This window comes from Rosa chinensis, chromosome 5, assembly GCF_002994745.2.
Source record: "Rosa chinensis cultivar Old Blush chromosome 5, RchiOBHm-V2, whole genome shotgun sequence".
NCBI classification, from domain to species: Eukaryota; Viridiplantae; Streptophyta; class Magnoliopsida; order Rosales; family Rosaceae; genus Rosa; species Rosa chinensis.
Window position 1 is genome coordinate 2,666,444 of NC_037092.1, and position 22,197 is coordinate 2,688,640.

At 38.2% G+C, this 22,197-nt stretch overlaps 2 protein-coding genes and 1 long non-coding RNA gene across 3 annotated transcripts; 1 reads left to right on the top strand and 2 right to left on the bottom strand.

Moving 5' to 3' along the window:
* Positions 1-8,450: 8,450 nt before the first annotated feature.
* LOC121049349 lies at positions 8,451-9,850 on the bottom strand. Its single transcript, XR_005799695.1, has 3 exons — positions 9,578-9,850; positions 9,356-9,493; positions 8,451-8,706 (listed from the first exon to the last, which is right to left on the bottom strand). It is a non-coding gene; the product is annotated as an uncharacterized LOC121049349 (long non-coding RNA).
* A 214-nt stretch (positions 9,851-10,064) lies between these two features.
* On the bottom strand, positions 10,065-14,124 carry LOC112201934 (protein FAR1-RELATED SEQUENCE 5-like). Its single transcript, XM_024342861.2, has 2 exons — positions 13,980-14,124; positions 10,065-11,752 (listed from the first exon to the last, which is right to left on the bottom strand). Exons 1-2 carry the CDS (start codon positions 14,122-14,124, stop codon positions 10,065-10,067), a joined length of 1,833 nt encoding a protein of 610 aa, XP_024198629.2.
* A 4,387-nt stretch (positions 14,125-18,511) lies between these two features.
* On the top strand, positions 18,512-22,085 carry LOC112164826 (cysteine-rich receptor-like protein kinase 10). The gene is made up of 7 exons (XM_024301153.2): positions 18,512-19,500; positions 20,073-20,207; positions 20,301-20,422; positions 20,591-20,801; positions 20,916-21,153; positions 21,264-21,414; positions 21,502-22,085. The coding sequence occupies exons 1-7, from the start codon at positions 18,711-18,713 to the stop codon at positions 21,826-21,828; spliced, it is 1,974 nt and encodes a 657-aa protein (XP_024156921.1). The 5' UTR covers positions 18,512-18,710; the 3' UTR covers positions 21,829-22,085.
* Positions 22,086-22,197: the final 112 nt, after the last annotated feature.

Genomic DNA, 22,197 nt, shown 5'->3' on the forward strand with positions numbered 1-22,197 from the left:
TCTTTATTTCCCATTACCCAAGGATTGTGGGTTAGCCACTAATCCCCGTGGTACGATAACTTTGGGCATAATATTTCCCTATCTTGACAACGATACGTGCGCTTGCGTAAATGTGTATCAAGTCATCGGTTCTAGTACTGCTCAAATGTAGTCATTGCCTTTTGAAGTACCAGAAGCACTACCACTCTCTCATTATGCCTCATTGACTATTTCAAAGGCACATCACTCGTTTTGCAAAGCCTGCTCTTTAGCAAAAACATGATCGAGACCTTCCTATGCTAAAGATATAAAATAAAACATTCCATTCTTACAAAGAATACAAGGAGATATCTGTGGACCTATCCATCCAGAATGTGGACCATTTTAAGTACTTTATGGTTCTGGTGGATACTTCGACACACTGGTCATATGTCGCTTTATTGTCCACAAGAAATGCTGCAAAACTCCTAGCACAGATTATACGTTTAAGAGCTCACCCCCCTGATAACCCTATCAAGTCTATAAGGCTTGATAACACTAGAGAGTTTACATCAAAAGCATTTGATGAATATTGCATGCCTATTAAGATCGATGTAGAGCATCCTGTACCTCATGTGCATACACAAAACGGTCTCGCAGAAGCCACCATTAAAAGGCTACAGATGGTGGCTAGGGCATTGGTTATGCGCACCAACCTGCCTACATTTACCTAGGGTTATGCAATATTGCACGCAGCTTTACTTATTCGTTTCAGACCCACAGCTAGCCAACCATTTTCTGCGTACTAGTTGGTAATTGGATATGAGCCTGACATTTCACACTTACGCATATTTGGTTGAGCAGTATATGTGCCTATTGCGCCCCCACAGCGCACCAAAATGGGTCCTCAGAGACGATTAAGTATTTATGTTGGATACAAATCCCCAACAATTATCCACTATTTGGAAACCTTGACAGGCGATCTCTTTACCGCTACATTTGCGGACTGTCACTTTAATGAGACAGTCTTCCCGTCGTTAGGGGAGATAGGAAAAATGATTTTCCAAGGGAACGACAGGAATTGTCGTGGTTTGTCCCCACTCTGTCTCATTTTGATCCCCGCACTTCACAAAGTGAAAGTGAAGTGAAAAGAATAATCGATCTTCAGAACGTAGCAGATTTGATGCCTGATGCGTTTACTGATATCGCAAAAGTGACGAGATCACATATACCAGCTGCAAATGTGCCTGCAAGGTTAGAAGTCCTCAACAAGGGGCACGGTGCTGCAGATAGAGGCACTGCAACCGCACTTAGTGGAGGTGTGGTTGAGGCCGTGGCTCCCTAAGGAAGAGGGGGAGGCCACTTGGTTCGATTGACATTCACCCAAGGAAGAAGAGGGTGAGTAAGGCACAAACCAATCATCAATGTATAGAATCTCTCTCATGAGATTGTCTCTAATTATAGTTATGTCCATGAATCAATACTGGAGGACGCTCCGATGTTAAAAATGATTCCAGAGAACAAAGAAATCTCAAAGGATTATGAGAGTGTGTATGAGTTGATAGAAAGATCTTCCATACACATTGATGATATAAACTGTTGCTCAAGGAATCATAGAGCACGATGATATCGAACCACGCTCTGTTGAAAAATGTCAACAAAGAGCAGATTGGCCTAAATGGAATGAAACAATCCAGGCAGAATTAGATTCTCTGACAAAGAGACAGGTATTTGGTCTGGTAGTGCTAACCCCACCAAGTGTAAAGCCTGTAGGACATAAATGAGTTTTTGTCAGAAAGCGTAATGAGAAGAATGAAGTCCTGAGGTACAAAGCTCGCCTTGTGGCACAAGGTTTCTCACAACGCCCTGGAATTGACTATGAGGAGACATACTCTCCCGTAATGGACGTTATAACGTTCCGCTACTTAGTTAGCTTAGTAATTTCAGAAGGACTGGACATGTAGCTCATGGATGTAGTTACTGCATATCTCTATGGGATCTAGATTCAGAGATATATATGAAAAGTGCTTGATGGCCTTACATTACCCAAGTCAAGTGACTCTAAACCACAGAATGCGTTTGCAATTAAGTTGAAACGCTCACTTTACGGATTGAAACAATCCGGGCGGATGTGGTATACCCGTCTAAGTGACTACTTGATTGGGAAGGGATATAAGAACGATGAATTATGCCCATGAGTATTCATAAAAAAAAAAAACAAGTTCTGGATTTGCAATCGTAGCAGTATATGTCGATGATATGAACATAACAGGTACTCTTGATGAAATAAGAGAAACCGCGAGCTATTTGAAATCTGAATTTGAGATGAAGGATCTTGGGAAAACTCGATTCTGTCTAGGCCTTGAACTAGAACACCGAGTTTTGTGGAATACTAATCCACTAGTTTGCATATGTCCAAAAGTCAGGCAATATAACATGGACAAAGCACATCCTGCTAGCACTCCCATGATCGGTCGAAGTTTGGATGCAAGGAAAGATCCATTTCGTCCAAAGGAAGATGACGAAAAGGTGTTGGGAGCTGAAATTCCCTATCTAAGTGCAATAGGTGTATTATTGTACTTGGCCCAATTTACTCAACCAGACATTGCATTCTCAGTGAACTTGTTAGCTAGATTTAGCTCAGCACCAACGCAACGTCACTGGAATGGTATCAAGAACATTTTCGATACCTAAAAGGAACCATTGACTTGGGGCTGTTCTTTCCCTACAGAAAGACAAGCCGCAGATGGAACTACAATCCCTAAAGGAAATGTTGATGGCGAAAGCGCCACTCCTTACACCGAAAAGCCAAATGATGTTTTGGTTGGTTTTGCTGATACTGGGTATCTCTCTGACCCACTTAAAGATCGTTCCCAAACTGGTTATGTATTTATCATTGGGAACACGGCGATATCTTCGAGATCAACTAAGCAAACCCTTGTGGCTACCTTCTCAAACCACTCAGAGATCATTGCTCTACATGAGGCGGTTTGTGAGTGTGTATGGTTAAGAGCTATCATTACACATATTCGAGGGACTAGTTGTTTGAGTTCTACCACTGAAAAGCCTACTTGCATTTATGAAAATAATGCAGCTTGCATCGAACAGATAAAGCTAGGATATATCAAGGGTGATAATACAAAACACATATCGCCAAAGTTTTCCTACAATCAGCAACAATAGGGTCTCCTCAAGATTCAAATGAATCAAATAAGGTCTGAGGAGAATGTGGCAGATTTGTTCACCAAATCACTGTCTAAGGACACATTTGAGAAACATGTGAAAAGCATAGGAATGCGAAGACTTTCCAAGCTCCCTAGATTAATGTAAGTATCAGGGGGAGGTGTAGATGTCAGGGGGAGTCTAACACACACATGTCATACTCAAATGTAAAAGGTGCGTTGTGCTCTTTTCCTTCGACCAAGGTGTATTTTTTGTCCCACAGGGTTTTTATTGTTACTTGGCAAAGTTTTTAGTGAGGCAATAACTCATGCACCATTTCATCTTTGACTTGGCACAAGAGGGAGTGTTAAAGAAAAAACACATTATGTGCCTTCGTCAAAGTGATTGATGTAGAGGGAATCAAGCAATTAGCAATTACCATCAATCAGCATGGATTACGGACCAATCAGTAGTTAATGTCATCATTGTAATTGTTCTTTCCATTGTAATTCTCTCCTTATATAAAGGGGTTACGAAATGAAATGAGTAGACAAATTCCAACTGTCATTTTTACTTTAACACAAATTGATATTTGATCTCATTTGTACTATCTTGTCCTTTTTTTGGGAAGTTTTACGTGAAGTAACCAATTAATTAATTAAATGCAATTAGTTACAAAATTGAGTGTATATTAAAATTCCTCAATTAACAAAGGTAAAATGGTCACATCTTGCAACATATAACGTTTGACTTAGAATGGCTAGGGTGAAGTGGTGAATTGAGAAAATAATAAGGTGGTAGTGGTAGTAACCCTAATTCTTGTGAGATAAAAACTAAATACTAATTTTTTGTGAGACCTAGTTTTTATAAAAAATTACACTCAAGTGTCATTTTGAAACTTTAAATATTCAGAAGGCCAAGTGTCATTTTGAAACTTTAATTATTTAGAAGGCCACTTAATATTTTTTGTCTTCATAAGGCCACTTTAGGGCTAAAACACATCAGCTTTGTTTATGCTATGCCTAATTTGCCCACGGTATCATATCAGGTCTCTCTCTCTCCCTTTCCCGATTTTCTCAGTTTTCTGTGAGAATGCTTTCTCCTTCTCGCTTTGCGCCTCTTGTCACCTTCGTCACTCGGCTCTCTCCGACGTCGCCGATCTGGAACGATAACTTAAATTTGGCGATGCTCTTTACCACTCCACCTCACTCACTCCTTATTTCTCCTCGCCGATCATTTGATAATGACCTCCGTCACATTCAGTTGTGAATATGAGCCTCAGAAGTCATGCTTCGTCAATCGGTGACGCAGCGTCCGAGTTCCACGCCGCTACCATGGTAAAGGATGGAGATCGAGGGAGAGGAGAAGGAGAATTATAGAGTTCTGAGAGTAGGGGTCATCTGCGGAGATCCCTCCACCGCCAAGCGTGGAATTCTCTCAACTCGGTTAGATCAGTAATCGATCTCATACAAGTAAACTTCTTCACTCTTTGATCTATACCATGAAATTCGTTTCAACATCCATGACATGGTTAGTTCCGGCCCCTTCCAATTCAGTCTCTTCTACTACTCCCACAACTCTCCACCATAACTTCTAGCCGATTAAAACCCTAATTTTTCCACATTGGTTTGGAGTTTGACTAAGTTAGGCGGTGCTTTGTGAATTGGACGTTTCGGTTTGTTTTAGATTTGTTGGATTTGAGTTTGGATTTTGAATTTGTACTAGTTTTTTTCTGTGTAATTTTGATAGATTTGAAGGAGATTGCTTCGCTCCATGAGACCGTTGTGTACACTAAGAGGTCTGGCGAGTTATCCGCGCCGTTAGCCTGACAATGGCGAAGAGGCGGAAGCTAAGTGATTCTATGCTCTCGTTTCTCAGTTTTTCCTTTTCGCCGGGATCTGATGCTCACACCAAGCTACACAATTATATTGCAAAGAAGATAGGTTGTCCTCCTATCTTCTGAAGGTGATTTTCAATTAGTGATTTCGGATTTGAAGCTGTGTTTCAGTGTTCAGTTTATGTTTGGAGGTCTGTGATTGTGAAACATTGGTTATGCAGGACGATGAGCATGACATGGATGTTGATACTGCAACTTTTGCTACTCACAATAGGCATACCTATGGTTAGTGTACTGTGGTAGAGCTTGACAATAAGCAACATCAATGATGGTCATCTGAAAAATGACAGTAGCATTACAACATTGACAATAGCTTTCTACAACTATTGTAATAGATTTTCACAACTATGGTAGTGGCGTTTTACAACTATGAAAGTAGCTTTTTACATAATTATATCATTGTTGGACCATGCATACTTTTTATTAAATTTGTTTTCTTTTTCCGATTGCAATAGCTTTTTATTTTAATTGTATCATTTACATTTCCATAGCTTTGTTAGTCTCTAAGAATAGTTTTCTCAGTCTTTGGGAGTAGCTTTTATTCTTCTTATTTATTGCTTTTGGAGTTATTAAGAGTAACTTTTGATGATGGTGAGAGTAGATTTTGATATTGGTCAGAGTAACTTTCTAGTGTTGGTGACAGCAGTGTTTGTTGTTGGTAAGAGTAGTTTTTGATATTGGTGACAGTAGCTTTTGTTGGTAGGGATAGTATCTTTTGGTTTTGGAGAGCGTAGCTTTTGTTAGTGACAGTAGTTTTTGTTGCCAGTGATAGTAGCTTTTGTGACCTCGCCAGAAATCTCACCAGCGTAGCTTTTGTGGCTGGTAACAGTAGCTTTTGTGACTTCACTGAAAATCTCACCAGCATAGCTTTTGTGGCTGGTAACAGTAGCTTTTGTGACCTCATTGAAAATCTCACCAGCGTAGCTTTTGTTGCTAGTGACAGTAGCTTTTATTGCTAGTGATAGTAGTTTTTGTGACATCGCCGGAGGTTGCCGGAATTCTCATCAAATTAACTTTTGTTGCTAGCCACAGTAGCTTTTTAGTGTTAGTGACAGTAGCTTTTGTGGTCACCGGAGTTCATCGGAAGTTGGCCGAAGACCCGCTGGAGTTGGTCGGAGTTCCCTAGAGACCCGCCGGAGTTGACCGGAGACCTCGCCTGAGAGGAGAGAGACATTTATGTAAATATGTTGGTTTTTATATTCAAAATATAACACCATTTTTAATCTAGTAGCCTTATGAGGAAAAAAAATTAATTTGTGGCCTTATGGCTAAAAGAACATTCAAATATGCACTTATAATTAATTAACCCTAGTTTTTATCGTTTGCCTATGAAAAATCTCAAGCACGACCGACCAAAATATAACTAATTATAACCCTAAGCGAAATTCTAATTCCTAGTCAAAAGCTAATGTATACGTCTAAAAATCTGGATTAAGGATCGATACTAATCCATATATCCCACATTTAAGCTAATGGTGACAACATGAGTTTGTTATTACCTATTCATCTCTTTGACTCATCCTACATTTCGGTGGCGGAGAAACTCCAAATGGTGCCTATCTAGCTTTATATAATTTTGGAGGAAAAATTTAACAAATGGTCACTCAATTATGACTCATTCGACACTTTGGTCACTCAAGTTTCAAATATATCATTTTGGTCACTCAACTATTACACTGTCAATCACTCAACTATTACACACACACACACTCTCTCTCTCTCTCTCTCTCTCTCTCTCTCTCTCCATCTGCTTTGATTCGCTTCACAGGCCTCTCTCTCTCTCTCTCTCTCCATCTGCTTTGATTCGCTTCACAGGCCTCCCAAATCGCTCTCTCTCTCTCTCTCTCCATTTGCTTCGATCTCTCTCGCTCCATCTGCTTCTATTCGCTTCACAAGCCCTCCAAATCGCTGTGCGCCGCCGACAAGAAATTCGCTGTCAAATAGCAAGGAGGCTTTGAGCAACGATCGAAGGTATTTCATCCTCCATCACGATCGTGCTTTAAGTTCACCGTCGATGCTTCGATTGGTTTGGTTTGGGATCTCCAGTTTGTTTGATTACTTTTGGTTGATTTTATTCTCTTTGCTTGGGCTTGTTCTTCATCCCTCGAATTTGGGGATCTGCATTTTGAATTGGAAGCACTTTTTTATTTTACATTGCAAAATTAGCCCCCTTCTGATCTGGATAACTCCTAATCAACAGTTCGTCATGAGGTGTTGTCATGCAGAATTTGTGTTCTGTTTTCATTCCGTTATTATTGTTTACTCTAATTGTAGAGAATTTCTCTTGGGCTTCACATATGATAATCGTCAATTATGACTTAATTCTAAGTTTTCTGTGTCTAGATGTGATCATTATATGTAGTTGGCAGGTCTTATTTGCCTTGATCTTATGGTCTGTAGTTTGTCGGCATATATCATGTCAAGATTTGATTATTATATGTAGTTGCCAGGTCTTATTTGCCTTGATCTTATGGTATGTAGTTTGTCGTAGGCATATATCATGTCAAGATTTGATCATTATATGTAGTTGACAAGATCTCCCAAGATTTAACAAACCAAGAGTGGTTCCTAAACTTGATAAAATTGTTGGTTGTTCTTGCTATGAGAATACAGAAAACATATCAGTATAAAACTATCTAAAATGGAATGAAAATGCATAAACCTCCAAGAGCCTGCATATTCATGAAGCTATGTTAAATGAAATCTATTGCCAAGCAAATTTACAAAGACAATATTTTTACAGAAACTACATATCTTCGAACTAGTTTTGTTCAGATGGTATGATCATTGTATCTAGTATTTCAGCCAAATGCTATTCCTGGAGCTAACTGTTTCGCTGATTTTGGACTTGATGGTGGCAGAGAGAGAACTGGAAGAGGTGAGAGAGTTGTTTGGCCAAGCAGCATATCGTTGTTTGAACTTGAAGAAACCAGAATGAAGACGGTTACTAGCTAGCATTCTTAATGAATCGAGGAGACTGCAATTGTTATAATAGAGTGTTTGTACAATTGGCTTCTCCTTTTGCAGAATTTTTTTGGGAAACCAATTTGTATAATGGAGAGTTCTTTTGGGATACCAATTTGTGTTAGTTTGTGTATAATGCAGAATTCTTTTGGGAAACCAATTTGTATAATGCAGAGTTCTTTTGGGATACCAATTTGTGTTAGTTTGTGTATAATGCAGAATTCTTTTGGGAAACCAATTTGTATAATGCAGAGTTCTTTTATGATACCAATTTGTGCTAGTTTGTGTATAATGCAGAATTCTTTTGGGAAACCAACTTGTATAATGCAGCATTCTTTTGAGAAACAAATTTGTATAATGCAAAATTCTTTTGGGAAAGCAATTTGTATAGTGGTGTCATGCATTTTGGGAAGCAAGTCTGTATAATGCAGAATTCAATGAAAGCACACTTGAACATATTGCGTTCATGATTAGTACATATGAAATGGGTCTAATTACACTTGAACATATTGCCTTCAGCAGCCTACCCTTTTAAGGTTTAAGAAATCAACATAGCCCTCTCGATCCTCTTACAAAAAATAAGACATATGCTGTACAATTGCCTCTCCTCCTAAAAAAGTAAAACTAATGCTGCACAAGTGCCTTCTTCCATTCTTACAAAACAAAACATAAGGCTATACAATTGCAGAAGCGTCTTACAAAAACGAAGCAGAAGACTGCACAACCTGCTAAGAACAAACCACAGAGGACATATTCACATAAATTATAGAAAATGAATGATCCAAATCAAGCTCATTCAAGAAGAAGGTGCAGACTTGGACAATCAAAAGTTGTATTTGATATGTGATATTGGCATGGCTCAATCAAATAACAGAACTGTAAAAGGAAAGAGCTGATTTCTGATTGAACCGCACCAATATCTCATGTTAAAGAGCTGATCAACAGTATTCAATATGTATATGTATGTGATTGAGATATCCTGTTTGCATACTCTATTATTCCAGCTGAGCTGGAACCATGAACACAGAAATATGTATGCATGAATTAAATATAAGCCCTAAATATAATTAGAACGAGATGGAAGATTATCATGATCATGACGTGACCTATATTGATAAAACTGAAAACAGCACGAAAAGAGAGGCACGTACAAATAAGTGACACAACAGTGTCGAATAATGCAACTTAAATGAAGGACCAAGTTGCTAGGTTGGAGGATTCGAAATTAATCCACATTATCGCATCCTTAGTAAAGCCATTTATATATAGGCTGGGCAACCAATACTAATTCCTGAAGCTAAATGAAAGGCAGCATATATAATCTTATCAATATCTACAGAAACAACAACAATAAATGACAGAATATTAATATACCTGACTAAGTGAAGATGCACAAAAGTCTTGTTCCAGAAATTGATCTGCATTGTTTGTTAGATCAAGAGTAGCATTCTCTTCATTACATGTTGGATCAAAAGTCACCTTGTATACACCATTCATTTGATCAGGAGTAACCTGAATTATAAAAATCAAAGAATGATATCTGTAAGTAAATTTAAACAAACTAATAAGGAAGTAGTTTTATAGAAATAAGAATACCTCCATTGCTTTTTTACTGGGTTGCCTCTATTTTTTATTTTTGTTCATGCTTATCTCTACTTGACTCTTGATTCTCCGTTTTCTTCCTTTAGATTTTTCCTTTTTCTTTAGACCTTTTGCATTCACCACATTACCATCTACATTGAGTTGTCCAGGAGTGGATTGAGTTGTATGACCATTCTCATCCACATTAGCATTCATTTCAGATCGTAGCAATTCTTCAACTTCTTTTGCTAACTTCTCTGCATTTGTCATGACTAATTTGTATGCTTTTTCATTTTCAGAAGCCCTGCTTGATATTCTAATGTAGGTGGAACATAAAGATTTGTACCAAGAGGCTTGTTGCAACTTAGGGTCTGGTTGAATTTCACGCTCATGCATGTCTTGAACACTTTCATCTCGAGCCTTTTTGGTCCATCTTTTTAAGATATAATGCTTAGGAATTTCTTTGATTTGCATCACTTCTCTAAGGACCTTGACAATGTGCCTACATATATACAACCCCTTTCATCTCAAATAATCTGCAACTACAAGAGAGTATATCATCACTATCTCTCTTCACTTGCCGTTCTCTAGTGTAGCCATCTCTAATCACAGTATATATCTTTCCACCATCAACATCAACACAATCTGTTATAGAAGCTTCAAGAGACGATTCAAATTGATCTTGAAACTCTTCAAATATTTGTTTAGTGTAAACTTCTCTTGCTTCATATAGCATTTTGACATGCATTTTCAGAATAGGCAACCTGAAGCACATATCATATTCTGCTTGTAACTCCTTGTACCTTTTATTAGCAACCATCCTCTCATAGTGTGTAAAAAACTCTGACAGATTGTGGTCAGAGTCTAAATATTTTTTCAAGGCAGAGTTAAAACTCTCACTCAATTGAGTGCTTCTTATTCCAGCTGACCATGCTCGCTTAACATACGGAAAGCCCCACTTTTGTCTTAAATCATATATGCTACTCAACCAAGTATTGTCACGCGCACCATATTTATCAAGCATAGCATCCCAAGCAGATATAAACTCATCTTCCTCCTCAATATTTTCCATGAACCTTGACAAAATACTTGTGATTCCACCATCCTCTGTCCAAAAACTACTCCCATGCTTTATGGCATTTTGCATCATATGCCATTTGCAAAGCCTATGATATGCATCTGGCATAACATGTCGAAGAGCCTTTGCCATTGCAGCATCTTGATCTGTAAATATTGTCTTTGGAGCCTTTCCAGACATTGCCCTAAAAAAAGTCTCAAACAACCATATAAATGAATCTGCTGTTTCATCATACATTAAAGCCACCCCAAATATAATAGTCTCACGGTGGTGATTGAATCCAACGAACACAGCAAGAGGTCGATTAGATTTGTTAATCTTGTATGTCGTATCAAAACTAACAACATCCCCAAATTGGCCATAATCAATGATCATTTTAGCATCTGCCCAAAATAAGTTTGTTATTTGCTCCTCACTGTCTAATTGCATAGCATGGTAGAATGAAGGGTTTTCCAATGTTTGGTCTGAAAAATATTTCATAATATATCCAGCTTCTCCATACTCCAAGCTTCTTTGTCTCTTTGATCTAAGGTAATTTTTCACATCTTGTTTTGTATACCCAACAGCATCTCTTCCACCTGCTTGCTTACCCATCAACTCATATAGAGACGTGACACCAATTCCAGAATCGTGTGCTAAGTCTATATCAGTGCCTTGACAGTCTTGTACTTTCCATTGCGAAGGAAGCATGTGGGAACATTCTTTCACCACAAGAGGATGATTGTGCTCTTCAACAAAATGGGTAATAAAGAACTTATTGTTCTTCCTATTCAATTTAATACAAAGTTCAGCATGGCAACCTGTTCGTGTCTCTGCTCTGGATTTTCTAATCATGTAATCCCTCTTATCTTTGGATCGAATACCTTCCTTACAACAAACAAATACTCTTGAAGTGATTTCACCAGTTTTCTTATTCTTAGCATGACTCTCCCTTCTAATACTAAACCCCTCTTTTCCTCCATATCTATTGTAGAAGTCATAAGCTGCTTGTTCAGAATCAAACTCCATTCCTTTTCTTGGTTTCCAATCCAATTCCAAATCAAAATTCTCTACATTAACATTTGTTGCACCCAATGCATTATCCATCTGCAACCAATTCCTTATACAGTAAACTGAAAAGATACAATCAATATAGAGAACACAACCAATATAGCAAAAAAATGTCCCCTAGCCTCTCATACTTTTCACTTTACTAAGCAAGGCCAAATCCAATGCAACTACAGATTTCAGTCCAAAAAAAATAATAAGTTACAAGAATAAGATTGCCTTGATGCTTTGTTATGGTTTGATATCAATATACGAAAGACAATAAATACATGAATAGATCGAAACTTGAATGAAAATTGCACAAAATTCTTAGCACAAAATTCCTGTAATAATGAAGCACAAAATTCCTCTTTGTCAATAGCAAATATAGAGTTCCTAAACTCTAGAACACACAATATGAAGAGAGTTCATAAAAGAAAACCCAAAAAAAAAAAAGGGGATTACACTTACATGTCGTAATGGAATGCAGGGAAAATGAGATAGATAGAAGAATCAAAGCTAACGTTCTGATAGAAGAATCAAAGCTAAAGTTCTGAAATTTTGATTAGTTTCTACTTCATCAAGAGCGCCAAAGAACAAAAGAGGGAGAAAGTGAGGGAAACAAAACCAACCTCGCGCCAACCTGAACTCAAATAAAATTGGAGATAAAAAAATCTAAATTTATTGTAGGCCATTGGATGTAAGTTTGGACAGGTGTCATTTTGTTGTTAAAAGGTTAGGTAGGTTAGGAAGATAAGAGATTAGGAGAGGATCCTCTCCCCTATATAAACACTTTCATTTATGGTCAGTGACAGTAACTCACAATCTGAAAATGCACTTTGCATGGCTTCATTAGCTTGTGACAATATGATTATATTTATGGGCTAGCAATCTAGCAATAAGTACATACTCATTCATACTTTCACACATTGTACTTCTTGTGTAAATGACATTTATGCCTATCTAAGAGCAAGTTCACCCGCAGTCAAGAAATGTCAAGGTCGAAAAGTCAAGAATTCGACCAGTCAAGTTATTGTTCACTGCCACTGGACATGGGTTTCCACCCGTTTTTTTTCTTGACCGGTCAAGACTGTTCATTGAGTTTTTAGTCTGAATTCTGCACTGTTCATTTTACTGTTCATTGTTCATTTTTTTGGGTTTTTTTTTTAAATAAAATATATTTGATGCTACTAACATGGATTTATGGATAATTAATGTCATAATTATGCAATTTTATTTTTTCAAAAATATTTTCGGTGAGTTATGTTTGTGTGCTTTGAATTTGGCTTGTATTATGTTTTGGGAAGTTTGTGTGCTTTTAATTTGGCTAATGTCTATGTTTTTTTTATGTCAGTGTGATTTTAATTTGGTTTGTATTATGTTTATTAGGTGCTATGATTTTGATAAGAGGAATGTGCTTTAATAAGAGGAATTTTAAAATACAACTTTTATTTCATTAAATAGTAGCTTACATAAATGAAAAACTATGAATAAGTACAATACAATTAACAACATGCATAATCAACTAATTATTCAAATCATAATCATAATCCTCATCTTCTCTATGAATCCAATTTGCATTTGAAGGGTCATCATTAGGGTTAGGGTTGGTGGAATCATCCGTAGAGAAAGGTGAAAATTGTGGTTGTGTAGGATATCCCCCGGGGTAAGGTGGTTGCAGATAGTATCCACCCATAGAAGCAGAGGGTTGTGGGAATCCACCGGTGAAGGGAGGTGGTGGGAATCCACCGGTTAAGGGAGATTGTGGGAATCCATCGGAGCAAGGTGGTTGTGGGTATGCACCAGGGTAAGGTGGTTGTGGGTATGCACCAGGGTAAGGAGGTTGTGGATATGCACCACCAAATTTTGGTTGCGGATAGTATCCACCCATAGAAGGTGGCGACTGCTCGTCAAGATCTTCTTTCTCCTCTATCTTCTTTTGTTTTCTTGACCAATAAGGTTTTTTATTTGGCGTCATTTTACTTGTATCAATCTCCATAATACGCTCTTCCCTCTCTTTATTTCGCTCTTCCCTCTCTTTAATTCGATCTTGCCTTTCTTGAAATAGGAGTTGCTCTTTTCGCATTTCGATTTGTAAGAGGATATATACTCTTTTCTCTTCCTCTTGGAGACTTCGAGCAAATTCGTCATCGAGTTTTTTCTTGCCCGCGGTTGCCTCTATTTGGTTGTTCGCTATACTCTCGAGAGTGCTTGACAAATGACTTTGATCTTTCGCTGCCTTCTTTCCTTTCCGTATTGCTTCTTTGGCAGCCTTCCTTCCTTGAGGCCTCACATTGGGATTTGCAGTTTCACCTGCAATTAACTCATCTATATCCATGTCCAAGTTGATGGGAGAATTTCCAGGAATTGGCTGTGTAGGCGTATGTTGATTTCCTTCATTTGATGTTCCTCCAGATGTATGACTAGGAATGTCTTTAAATTGTGCAAAGCCCTCCATAACAGCATAACTAGCAAAACTCTGAAAATTGTGTTTTTTTTGCTTCTTTTTTCTCTTCATCCCGGCATGCCACAATTTATGTGCTTCATCTCGCTACGAAATAAATAAAAAAACAATAAAAAAAAAGGTGGCGGAAAATTACAATTACTACAAATATAAACCCTATTATGAATGGTCTTCTATTATAAAAGTCATAATTTTAATGAAGATATAATTTAATTATAACGAAAAACAATTACTACAATTAAAACGATATTATAATTACTACATTATTTATCAAGACATATTTTACTATAATGTATCAATAAGATTTATCAACAAATATAAAGGTCATAATTTTAATGAAGACATATTTTAATTATAACGAAAAACAATTACTACAATTAAAACGATATTATAATTACTACATTATTTATCAAGACATATTTTACTATAATGTATCAATAAGATTTATCAACAAATATAAAGGTCATAATTTTAATAAAAAAGTATCTATCCAGTTTTACAATAAAAATCAATTAGTATAAATATAAACATCGTTGTAATTATATCATTATTTATCAACTACATTATTTATCATGTAATATTTTAATTTAATTTATCAACAAATTAAATGATTTATCAAAAAATACATACCTCATCAACCGTATTCGAACCGCTCTTGTACCAATTTTTCGCTTGCCTTAATGCACAATGCCATTCATAGAGTTCAACCTTCAAAATTTTCCACCTTCCTTGCAAAGAGGAAGCCGATCGGCTCTGGGGCCAATTTGCGACAAAGTGTCGCCTCACACGCATCCATAAGTCGTTGTTTTTCTGATTTGTGCCCACAGCCGGATCTTGCCCAACAATTTTCCAAGACTTGCACAATTGAACATCTTCCTCATCCGTCCATCTCCTTTTGTCTTGGATATTATCATCTTCATTTTGATCTCCCTCTTGTCCGGCCACTGGACCTGTGTTTCCCCTTTCTTCAGCCATATTGGATATAAATAAATTTGGAAGATGAGAGTTATATGAAGAGGAGGAAGCAAAAAATTGGGTTACTATGAAAGATAATTTTTTGGGTGTGAGATGTAAAATAAATGGTAGGTATTTATAGAGAAATGTTTAGAATTTTTTAAAATTTACTTTGTTACCGTTTTATTACCGTTTCCTAACGTTACAAATATATATATATATATATATATATATATACACACATACATTGCTTGTTGGCAGCCGTAGGTTTGAAAATTTGATTGAAATGAAGGGCTGGGATTGCTTGACCGTTAGGCCCAGAATTCAAAACCCACCAACGGCAAGAATCCACGTGGCATGCCGGCCCCACCTCTGGCGCGCTCCACTTTCTGTCAATTGCGGCGCCACGCGTCGATGCCCAGTGCTCCACTCCCTCCCAAGGCGCGTCGACCACTTCTGTTTATCTCATGACGTCAGCCACGATCAGTATCCACCCTAGCTGGCATCTGGGCTTGATCGGTCATGGAATAAGTCATGGACTTGACTTATTTCTTGGCTATAGTCAAGAAAGGGTGGGTTTTGCCCAGTCAAAAAACCACCGGTGGAAGTAGCAAAATCCATCTCAAGGTCATATAGTCAGATTTTTCTTGACTATATTCAAGTGGACGTAGTCTCCCGCTAAGGCGGAGACGAACCACTATACTTTGCTTGTGTCGTTCTCTCTCTCTAAAGCTAACTAGAGACCCCCGCGGACTCTAACGTTAACAGATATATGTATAAATTTGATTATGCAGCGAATATGAATGGAGTTAGGAGAAACAAATTTCGTCTAATATTGCATTGTGCACTTATCTTTCCATCTTTCATTCCTGTCTATATATCAGTCTTCTGTATTTGACTATAATAATGATTTCTATTTAGACTTTTCAACACGTAAATATGTCTTCCCTACAAGAAATCGAGCTTCTAAGGCTTTCGCACATAATTTTGGTCATTCCATTAGTACACCGTTGGTGAGAACTTGGCTTAAGTTCATTTTAATCGGAAAATCTAAAAATTTATGGTGTAGCCAATCTCAAACAAAAGTGTGCGTTACATGGTCTTTGCATTTGATGCTTCTCATTTGGAGAGATAGATAAAAGTCTAACCTTTATTTTTTATTTAACATTGAAAAGTGAAAACTTACTGAAAATTGATTGTAAGAGATTACTTATCTTGAGATTTGAATGTTTGATACTTCTTATTAGTATCATAGAAAATATTAAGCTCATGATTTTTAAATATCTTTTAGTATAACTTTTAATACTTAACACGCTTATATGATCCAAACCGACTAAATATATCTTACTATAACATAAGATATTATTCGATCAGTGCACCGACGTGCACTTGCACCAATAGATGTAGATGGTTGGATAACATCAATTACATTTCTTCATTATTAGAAAATATATTGTTATTAAATATTAACGATTGAGATCTGCTGAATATGCTGACTTACTTGCACCTCTAGTTTATAGAAAAAAAATTGGGTTAAATACTGTTTACTCCTTGAACTTTCAGGGAAAAAACAGTTCAGTGCCTGCCTTTTCAATTTCAGATGTTTACTCCCTCATCTCTCAATTTTGGACCAATAGGTCTAATTTGTTATTCTCCAACCAAAAATGTCTATTATACCCTCAAATTTTTTAATTAATTAATTTTTTTTTGAAAAGTTTTTTTCTCTTTTGTTTTGTTTTGTTTTTTTTTTTGTCCTTTTTCTATTTGTCTCTCCATCTATTCGATTCCGATTTCACTTTCCTCAATTGAATTGCATTGCCAGAAGAATCACTTCTCTTAATTAACTCTAATTTCACCCTCCTCAACTGACCCAAATTCTCTTAATTCCTTCATCCTTACCCAAATTACTATCACTTTTCTGCAATTCAATCCTTGGTTTTCTACTTCCAACTGGGCTTCTCTCAACTTCGTCATAAGAACCCTAAACCAAAACCTCAACCATCTTCTCCAAACCTTTTCTTCCACCACCATGTCTCCAAAATCAAAACCCAAAATGCGCAAAACCCCAAAAACCAGTAATCCAAACGTAAACACCATTACCCCAAACAGCATTACTCCAAATCAGAGAGTTTCAGAAACAAAGAATCAAAAACTCATATCGATCTTCTTCATCAGACCTGACGTACTTCGATTCTTCTTTCTTGTTCGATCTACGAATGATCTAAGGCCACCACAAGGTTGACCATGAAGAGAGGATTCGAACGGCACCGTTCTAGATTCCACAAACAAGCTATCGAAATTGGATCGGAAAGCCATTGTCAAGCAAAAGAAGCGAGAGATGGATGAGATGAAGACCCTGGATTGTCACGATCAGCTGTCTCGGTTCATGAGCTCCGGCCACTCCGATGAGAAATTCGTCACTGACATCGTCATCAGCTTCACCCTCGCTGGAAGGGACACGACCTCGACGGCTTTGACCTGGTTCTTCAGGCTAATCTCAAACTATCCAAACATCGAAAGCGAAATTCTCAAGGAGATCAATGAGAAAACGGAGACCGGAGCTGGATATGATGAAGCGAAGGACATGAGGCTGTACCTGCCGGTTCCCACGGACAGCAAAGAGGCGGTATATAGAGCAGATCTGGGGCAAGGACTGGCCGAGTTTTGACCCGAGAGGTGGTTGGAATGTGGCGTGGCGACGAAGACGTGGTGGTTTGTGGCAAATGACTCGTTTATCCACCCGGTGTTTCAGGTGGGGCCGAGGATCTGTTTGGGGAAGGAGATGGCATTTTTGCAGATGAAAAGGGTGTTGGTTGAGGTTTTGAAGAGGGGTTTGTGGGAAGAGGAAGTGATGAAGATTGAGCAGATGAAGAGAGGTTTTGTGTTTCTGATTGATTTGATTGCTTTAGAAATTTTGATGTTGAAGGAGAAGAGAGGTGGAAGAAGAAGAGATAAACAGAAAACGAAAAAAAGAAGAAGAAGATAAATTAAGAAAAAGAAAAAAGATGAACTGAGGGTATGATAGACATTTTAATAGAGTTTTTCGACAGAATTGACCTATTGGTTCAAAATTGAGATATGAGAGAGTAAACGTGTGAAATTAAAAATACAGAGACTGAACTGTTTTTTCCCTAAAAATTCAGAGAGTAAACAATATTTAATCCAAAAAAATTTCACTCTAATACACATTTTTTCCACACGGTTTTTGGCCTTTCCCCCGTTTTTAATTTTCTAGTCAATTGAAGGAGATAAAGGACAAGTGAGAGTGTGAGACACTAAAAGCTGGCTTGACCTGACTTTAGGGTCCGGGTAGCTCGCGTATCGTTTGGGTCATTGAAGTCCCTCTATTTCATTTCCACCTAATAACGGATGGTGTATGTAGAAGAACCTATTGTCTTTCCTACTCCCGTCCCCATCTTCCACATATTTCCTTGTCTCTTCCTCCTCCGATTATTACCACTGAGATATCTTTCAACTCTGACCATTCCAATCGCAACAAAGAGCCATTAAAGTCCACCCGTCCAAAAGCCGCAAGTCAAACACACGCTGGTTATACAATGATAATATACATGATCTATATGCTTACAAATCCAAAGGCAAAAGCAAGCTGATAGAGCTGAACTAACATGGCAGAAGTGATCCTTCTCTTCCTTTCAGTGGTCACCCTGGTAAGCTTTCCGACGACAAAAGCCGACTACCTCTACCATAGCTGCCCCAACACTACCGTCTTCACCCCAAACTCCACCTTCCAGTCCAACCTCAACCACCTCTTCTCTACCCTCTCCTCCAACGCCACACGCGACACCGGCTTCTACAACGCCACCTCCGGCCTTACCCCTAATGAAACCGTCTACGGCCTCTTCCTCTGCCGCGGTGACGTCACCACAGCCGCTTGCCGGTCCTGCGTGACCACCGCAACCTCCGAGGTCGTGCAGCGCTGCCCGGTCGAGAAAGAGGTTGTGATATGGTACGACGACTGCTTGCTCCGCTACTCCAACAAGTCCTTCTTCTCCGTCGCCACTGAGTCGCCGGGGGTGTTCATGTGGAACACGGGTAACATAAGCAGCGAACCGAACCGGTTTAACCAGGTTTTGGCGGCGAGCATGAAGGAGGTGGCCACGGTGGCTTCGAACGACGGCGATAAGTTCGCGACGAGAGAGGCGAACTTCACGGAGTTGATTAGCTTGTACAGCTTAGGGCAGTGCACGCAGGACTTGTCTAGTTTTGATTGCAATCGGTGTCTTCTGGGAGCCATATCGCAGTTGCCGGGTTGCTGCGGCGGGAAGCAAGGGGGACGAGTTCTGTATCCGAGTTGTAATGTTAGGTATGAAGTTTATCCCTTTTATAACTCGACGTCAGCACCGCCGCCGGCGCCAGGGGCTCGACCTCTTTCTCCGCCGAGCACAGTGACGAAAGGTAAAGTTCGGCTAGTATTAAAAATTAGATTCATCTCGATTATGCTTGTTCGTGATGTTCTGGATTTTTAAGTACTCGATGGGATGAAAAATTCGGAGCATCACATTTTATGGAAGTTTTGTTTGATTTAAGAATCTATAGTGTGTGTTAGATTGGCTAAAGTTCCCAACTTTTAATACATGAAAAATTTGGAGCATCATATGTTTCAAAAGTTTTGTTGAATTAAGAATCTATAGTGTGTTAGATTGGCTAATTAAAACTCCCAACTTTATATTAAAAGTATAGAACTTTAGAAAATGATGTCTTTATTAATTGTTGGAAAAATCGATTGTCATTGACCTTGGTGGTGAGTTGTGAGAGAAGTATTGGCCCTTTTGGAATTGGAATGATTTAGGTTACATAGTGGTTGAGTTATGCCTAACCATTAAGGATTAGTAAAGGGAGGGATTGATGTGGGTGGGATTAGGAATTTTTCGATCAATTTTTGGCCAATTTTGGGTTTGTGACTCCTTTCTACTCATCACTTTCTGCATTTTCTGTTTTATGAGTCCGAAGTGTTGTTCTTTATGCAGGTAAGAGCAAAATCTCCTGGAAAAAGATTGTGGCCATTGCCGTTTCAATTGCTGCCTCTTTGGTGCTTTTTGTGATCGGCTACTGCCTCATCACTAAGAGGGCAAAAAAGAAGTACAATGCAGTACCAGAAACAAGTAATGATTTTGATTACAGTTTACTTTGCTTTTGGATTTCTCCTGGAATCAAGTCTTCTAAAAGTTCAGTGGATTTATTGATTTATCGTGCAGGTGAGAATGACATTTCTAGTGTAGAGTCTTTGCAATTTGATTTTGGTACCATTGAAGCTGCTACAAACAATTTCTCTGATGATAACAAGTTAGGCGAAGGTGGATTTGGTCAAGTCTACAAGGTATATAAATGCGCGGATCATTATGGTCTAGGAAGTTTCAATTTCATGTCCATGAATCAAAAAACCTTAAATCTGAATAGCTTGAGAACCTAGAAGGTTTCAAGGCTGTAATCTAAAAATGTTGTGCAAGAATGACGAATCCATTGGCTGATTATAGTTTGATCTCAGGGTTTGCTTTCTGATGGTCAAGAAATAGCTGTCAAGAGGCTATCAAGGAACTCTGGCCAAGGTGCACAAGAATTTAAGAATGAGATGGTACTGGTAGCCAAGCTTCAACACCGAAATCTGGTCAGGCTATTGGGATTTTGCTTGGAAGGGGAAGAAAAGATGCTTGTTTATGAATACGTCCCCAACAAAAGCCTCGACTATATTCTATTTGGTCTGTACACTGAAGCATCTGATAATCTATCGCAGTGGAACAGCATTACTTCAACATTGATTTGATATTAGTTCCTTGATGATAACTTGTTTACTTGATTTTGATGATTTGCAGACCCTGAGAAACAAGGACAACTGGATTGGTCGAGACGTTACAAAATTATTGCGGGGATTGCCCGAGGAATTATGTATCTACATGAAGACTCCCGGCTAAGAATTATACATCGTGATCTTAAAGCCAGCAATATATTGTTAGATGGGGAAATGCATCCAAAAATATCTGATTTTGGCATGGCGAGGATATTCGGCGTTGATCAAACTCAAGCAAACACAAATAGAATTGTTGGAACATAGTAAGTTCCCATTATGAACTGTGTTTTTGAATATGATTGTAGAATCCTTGTTCATGCGCTCTGCATTTACCATTTTGCTAATATTTCTTCACTGATGATTCTACTTGCAGTGGCTACATGTCTCCAGAATATGCAATGCATGGACAATTTTCTATCAAGTCCGATATCTATAGTTTTGGTGTCTTAGTTCTAGAAATTATCAGTGGCAAGAAGAATAGTTACTTCTTCCAAACGAATGCAGATGAGGACCTTGTGAGCCATGTAAGCTTAAGCTAAAAACTATACTTTTGCTCTGCTTTGCCAAGTTGCCAACAGAATAACCTAAAGTAAATTTATGAACTTATGCAGGCTTGGAAACTATGGAGAGATGGAACTCCTTTGGAATTTTTGGATCCGTGTCTGAGAGATTCTTATTCTAGAAATGAAGTTATCAGATGTATCCACATTGGCTTACTTTGTGTTCAGGAGGATCCGGCTGACAGACCTACAATGCAATCACTAGTTCTTATGCTCAACAGCTACTCTGTTAGTCTACCATTACCTCAAGAGCCAGCATTTGTCCATAGGACTAGATCGGAGTTCATGCCAAAGATACCGCTGGAGTCTGATCAGTCTATCAGCAAGTCAAGTCCGTCGGTTTATGAAGGATCTTTCACTGAAGTATATCCTCGATAAAGTAATTAAGGCACCCTTCTGTTGTAATATCTGTTTATATTTTCTTTAAGGATGAAACTGGAATTAGTTGTGGCATATACTTATTTAGGTTGTGTATGTTCTTTAAATTTTGGCATCCCAAAGTCAATAACCAAAGATGTAGAATTCTGCTCAGATGTGATAGCTACCCCTTAGGTAGTTCTGTTCACATTGATAATGACTAGCTGAAGCTATGAATTATACTCTCTCTTTTAACCATCTTCTAGATGAGTGAAATACGTACAGTTTTTGAAGATGCTTGATCTGTACCACATCGAGTGTTTGCCTGGTATCCAGAATTTAACTACCTAAACATCTGCTCGTACCAAGAGTGTGAATGTAACCATACTT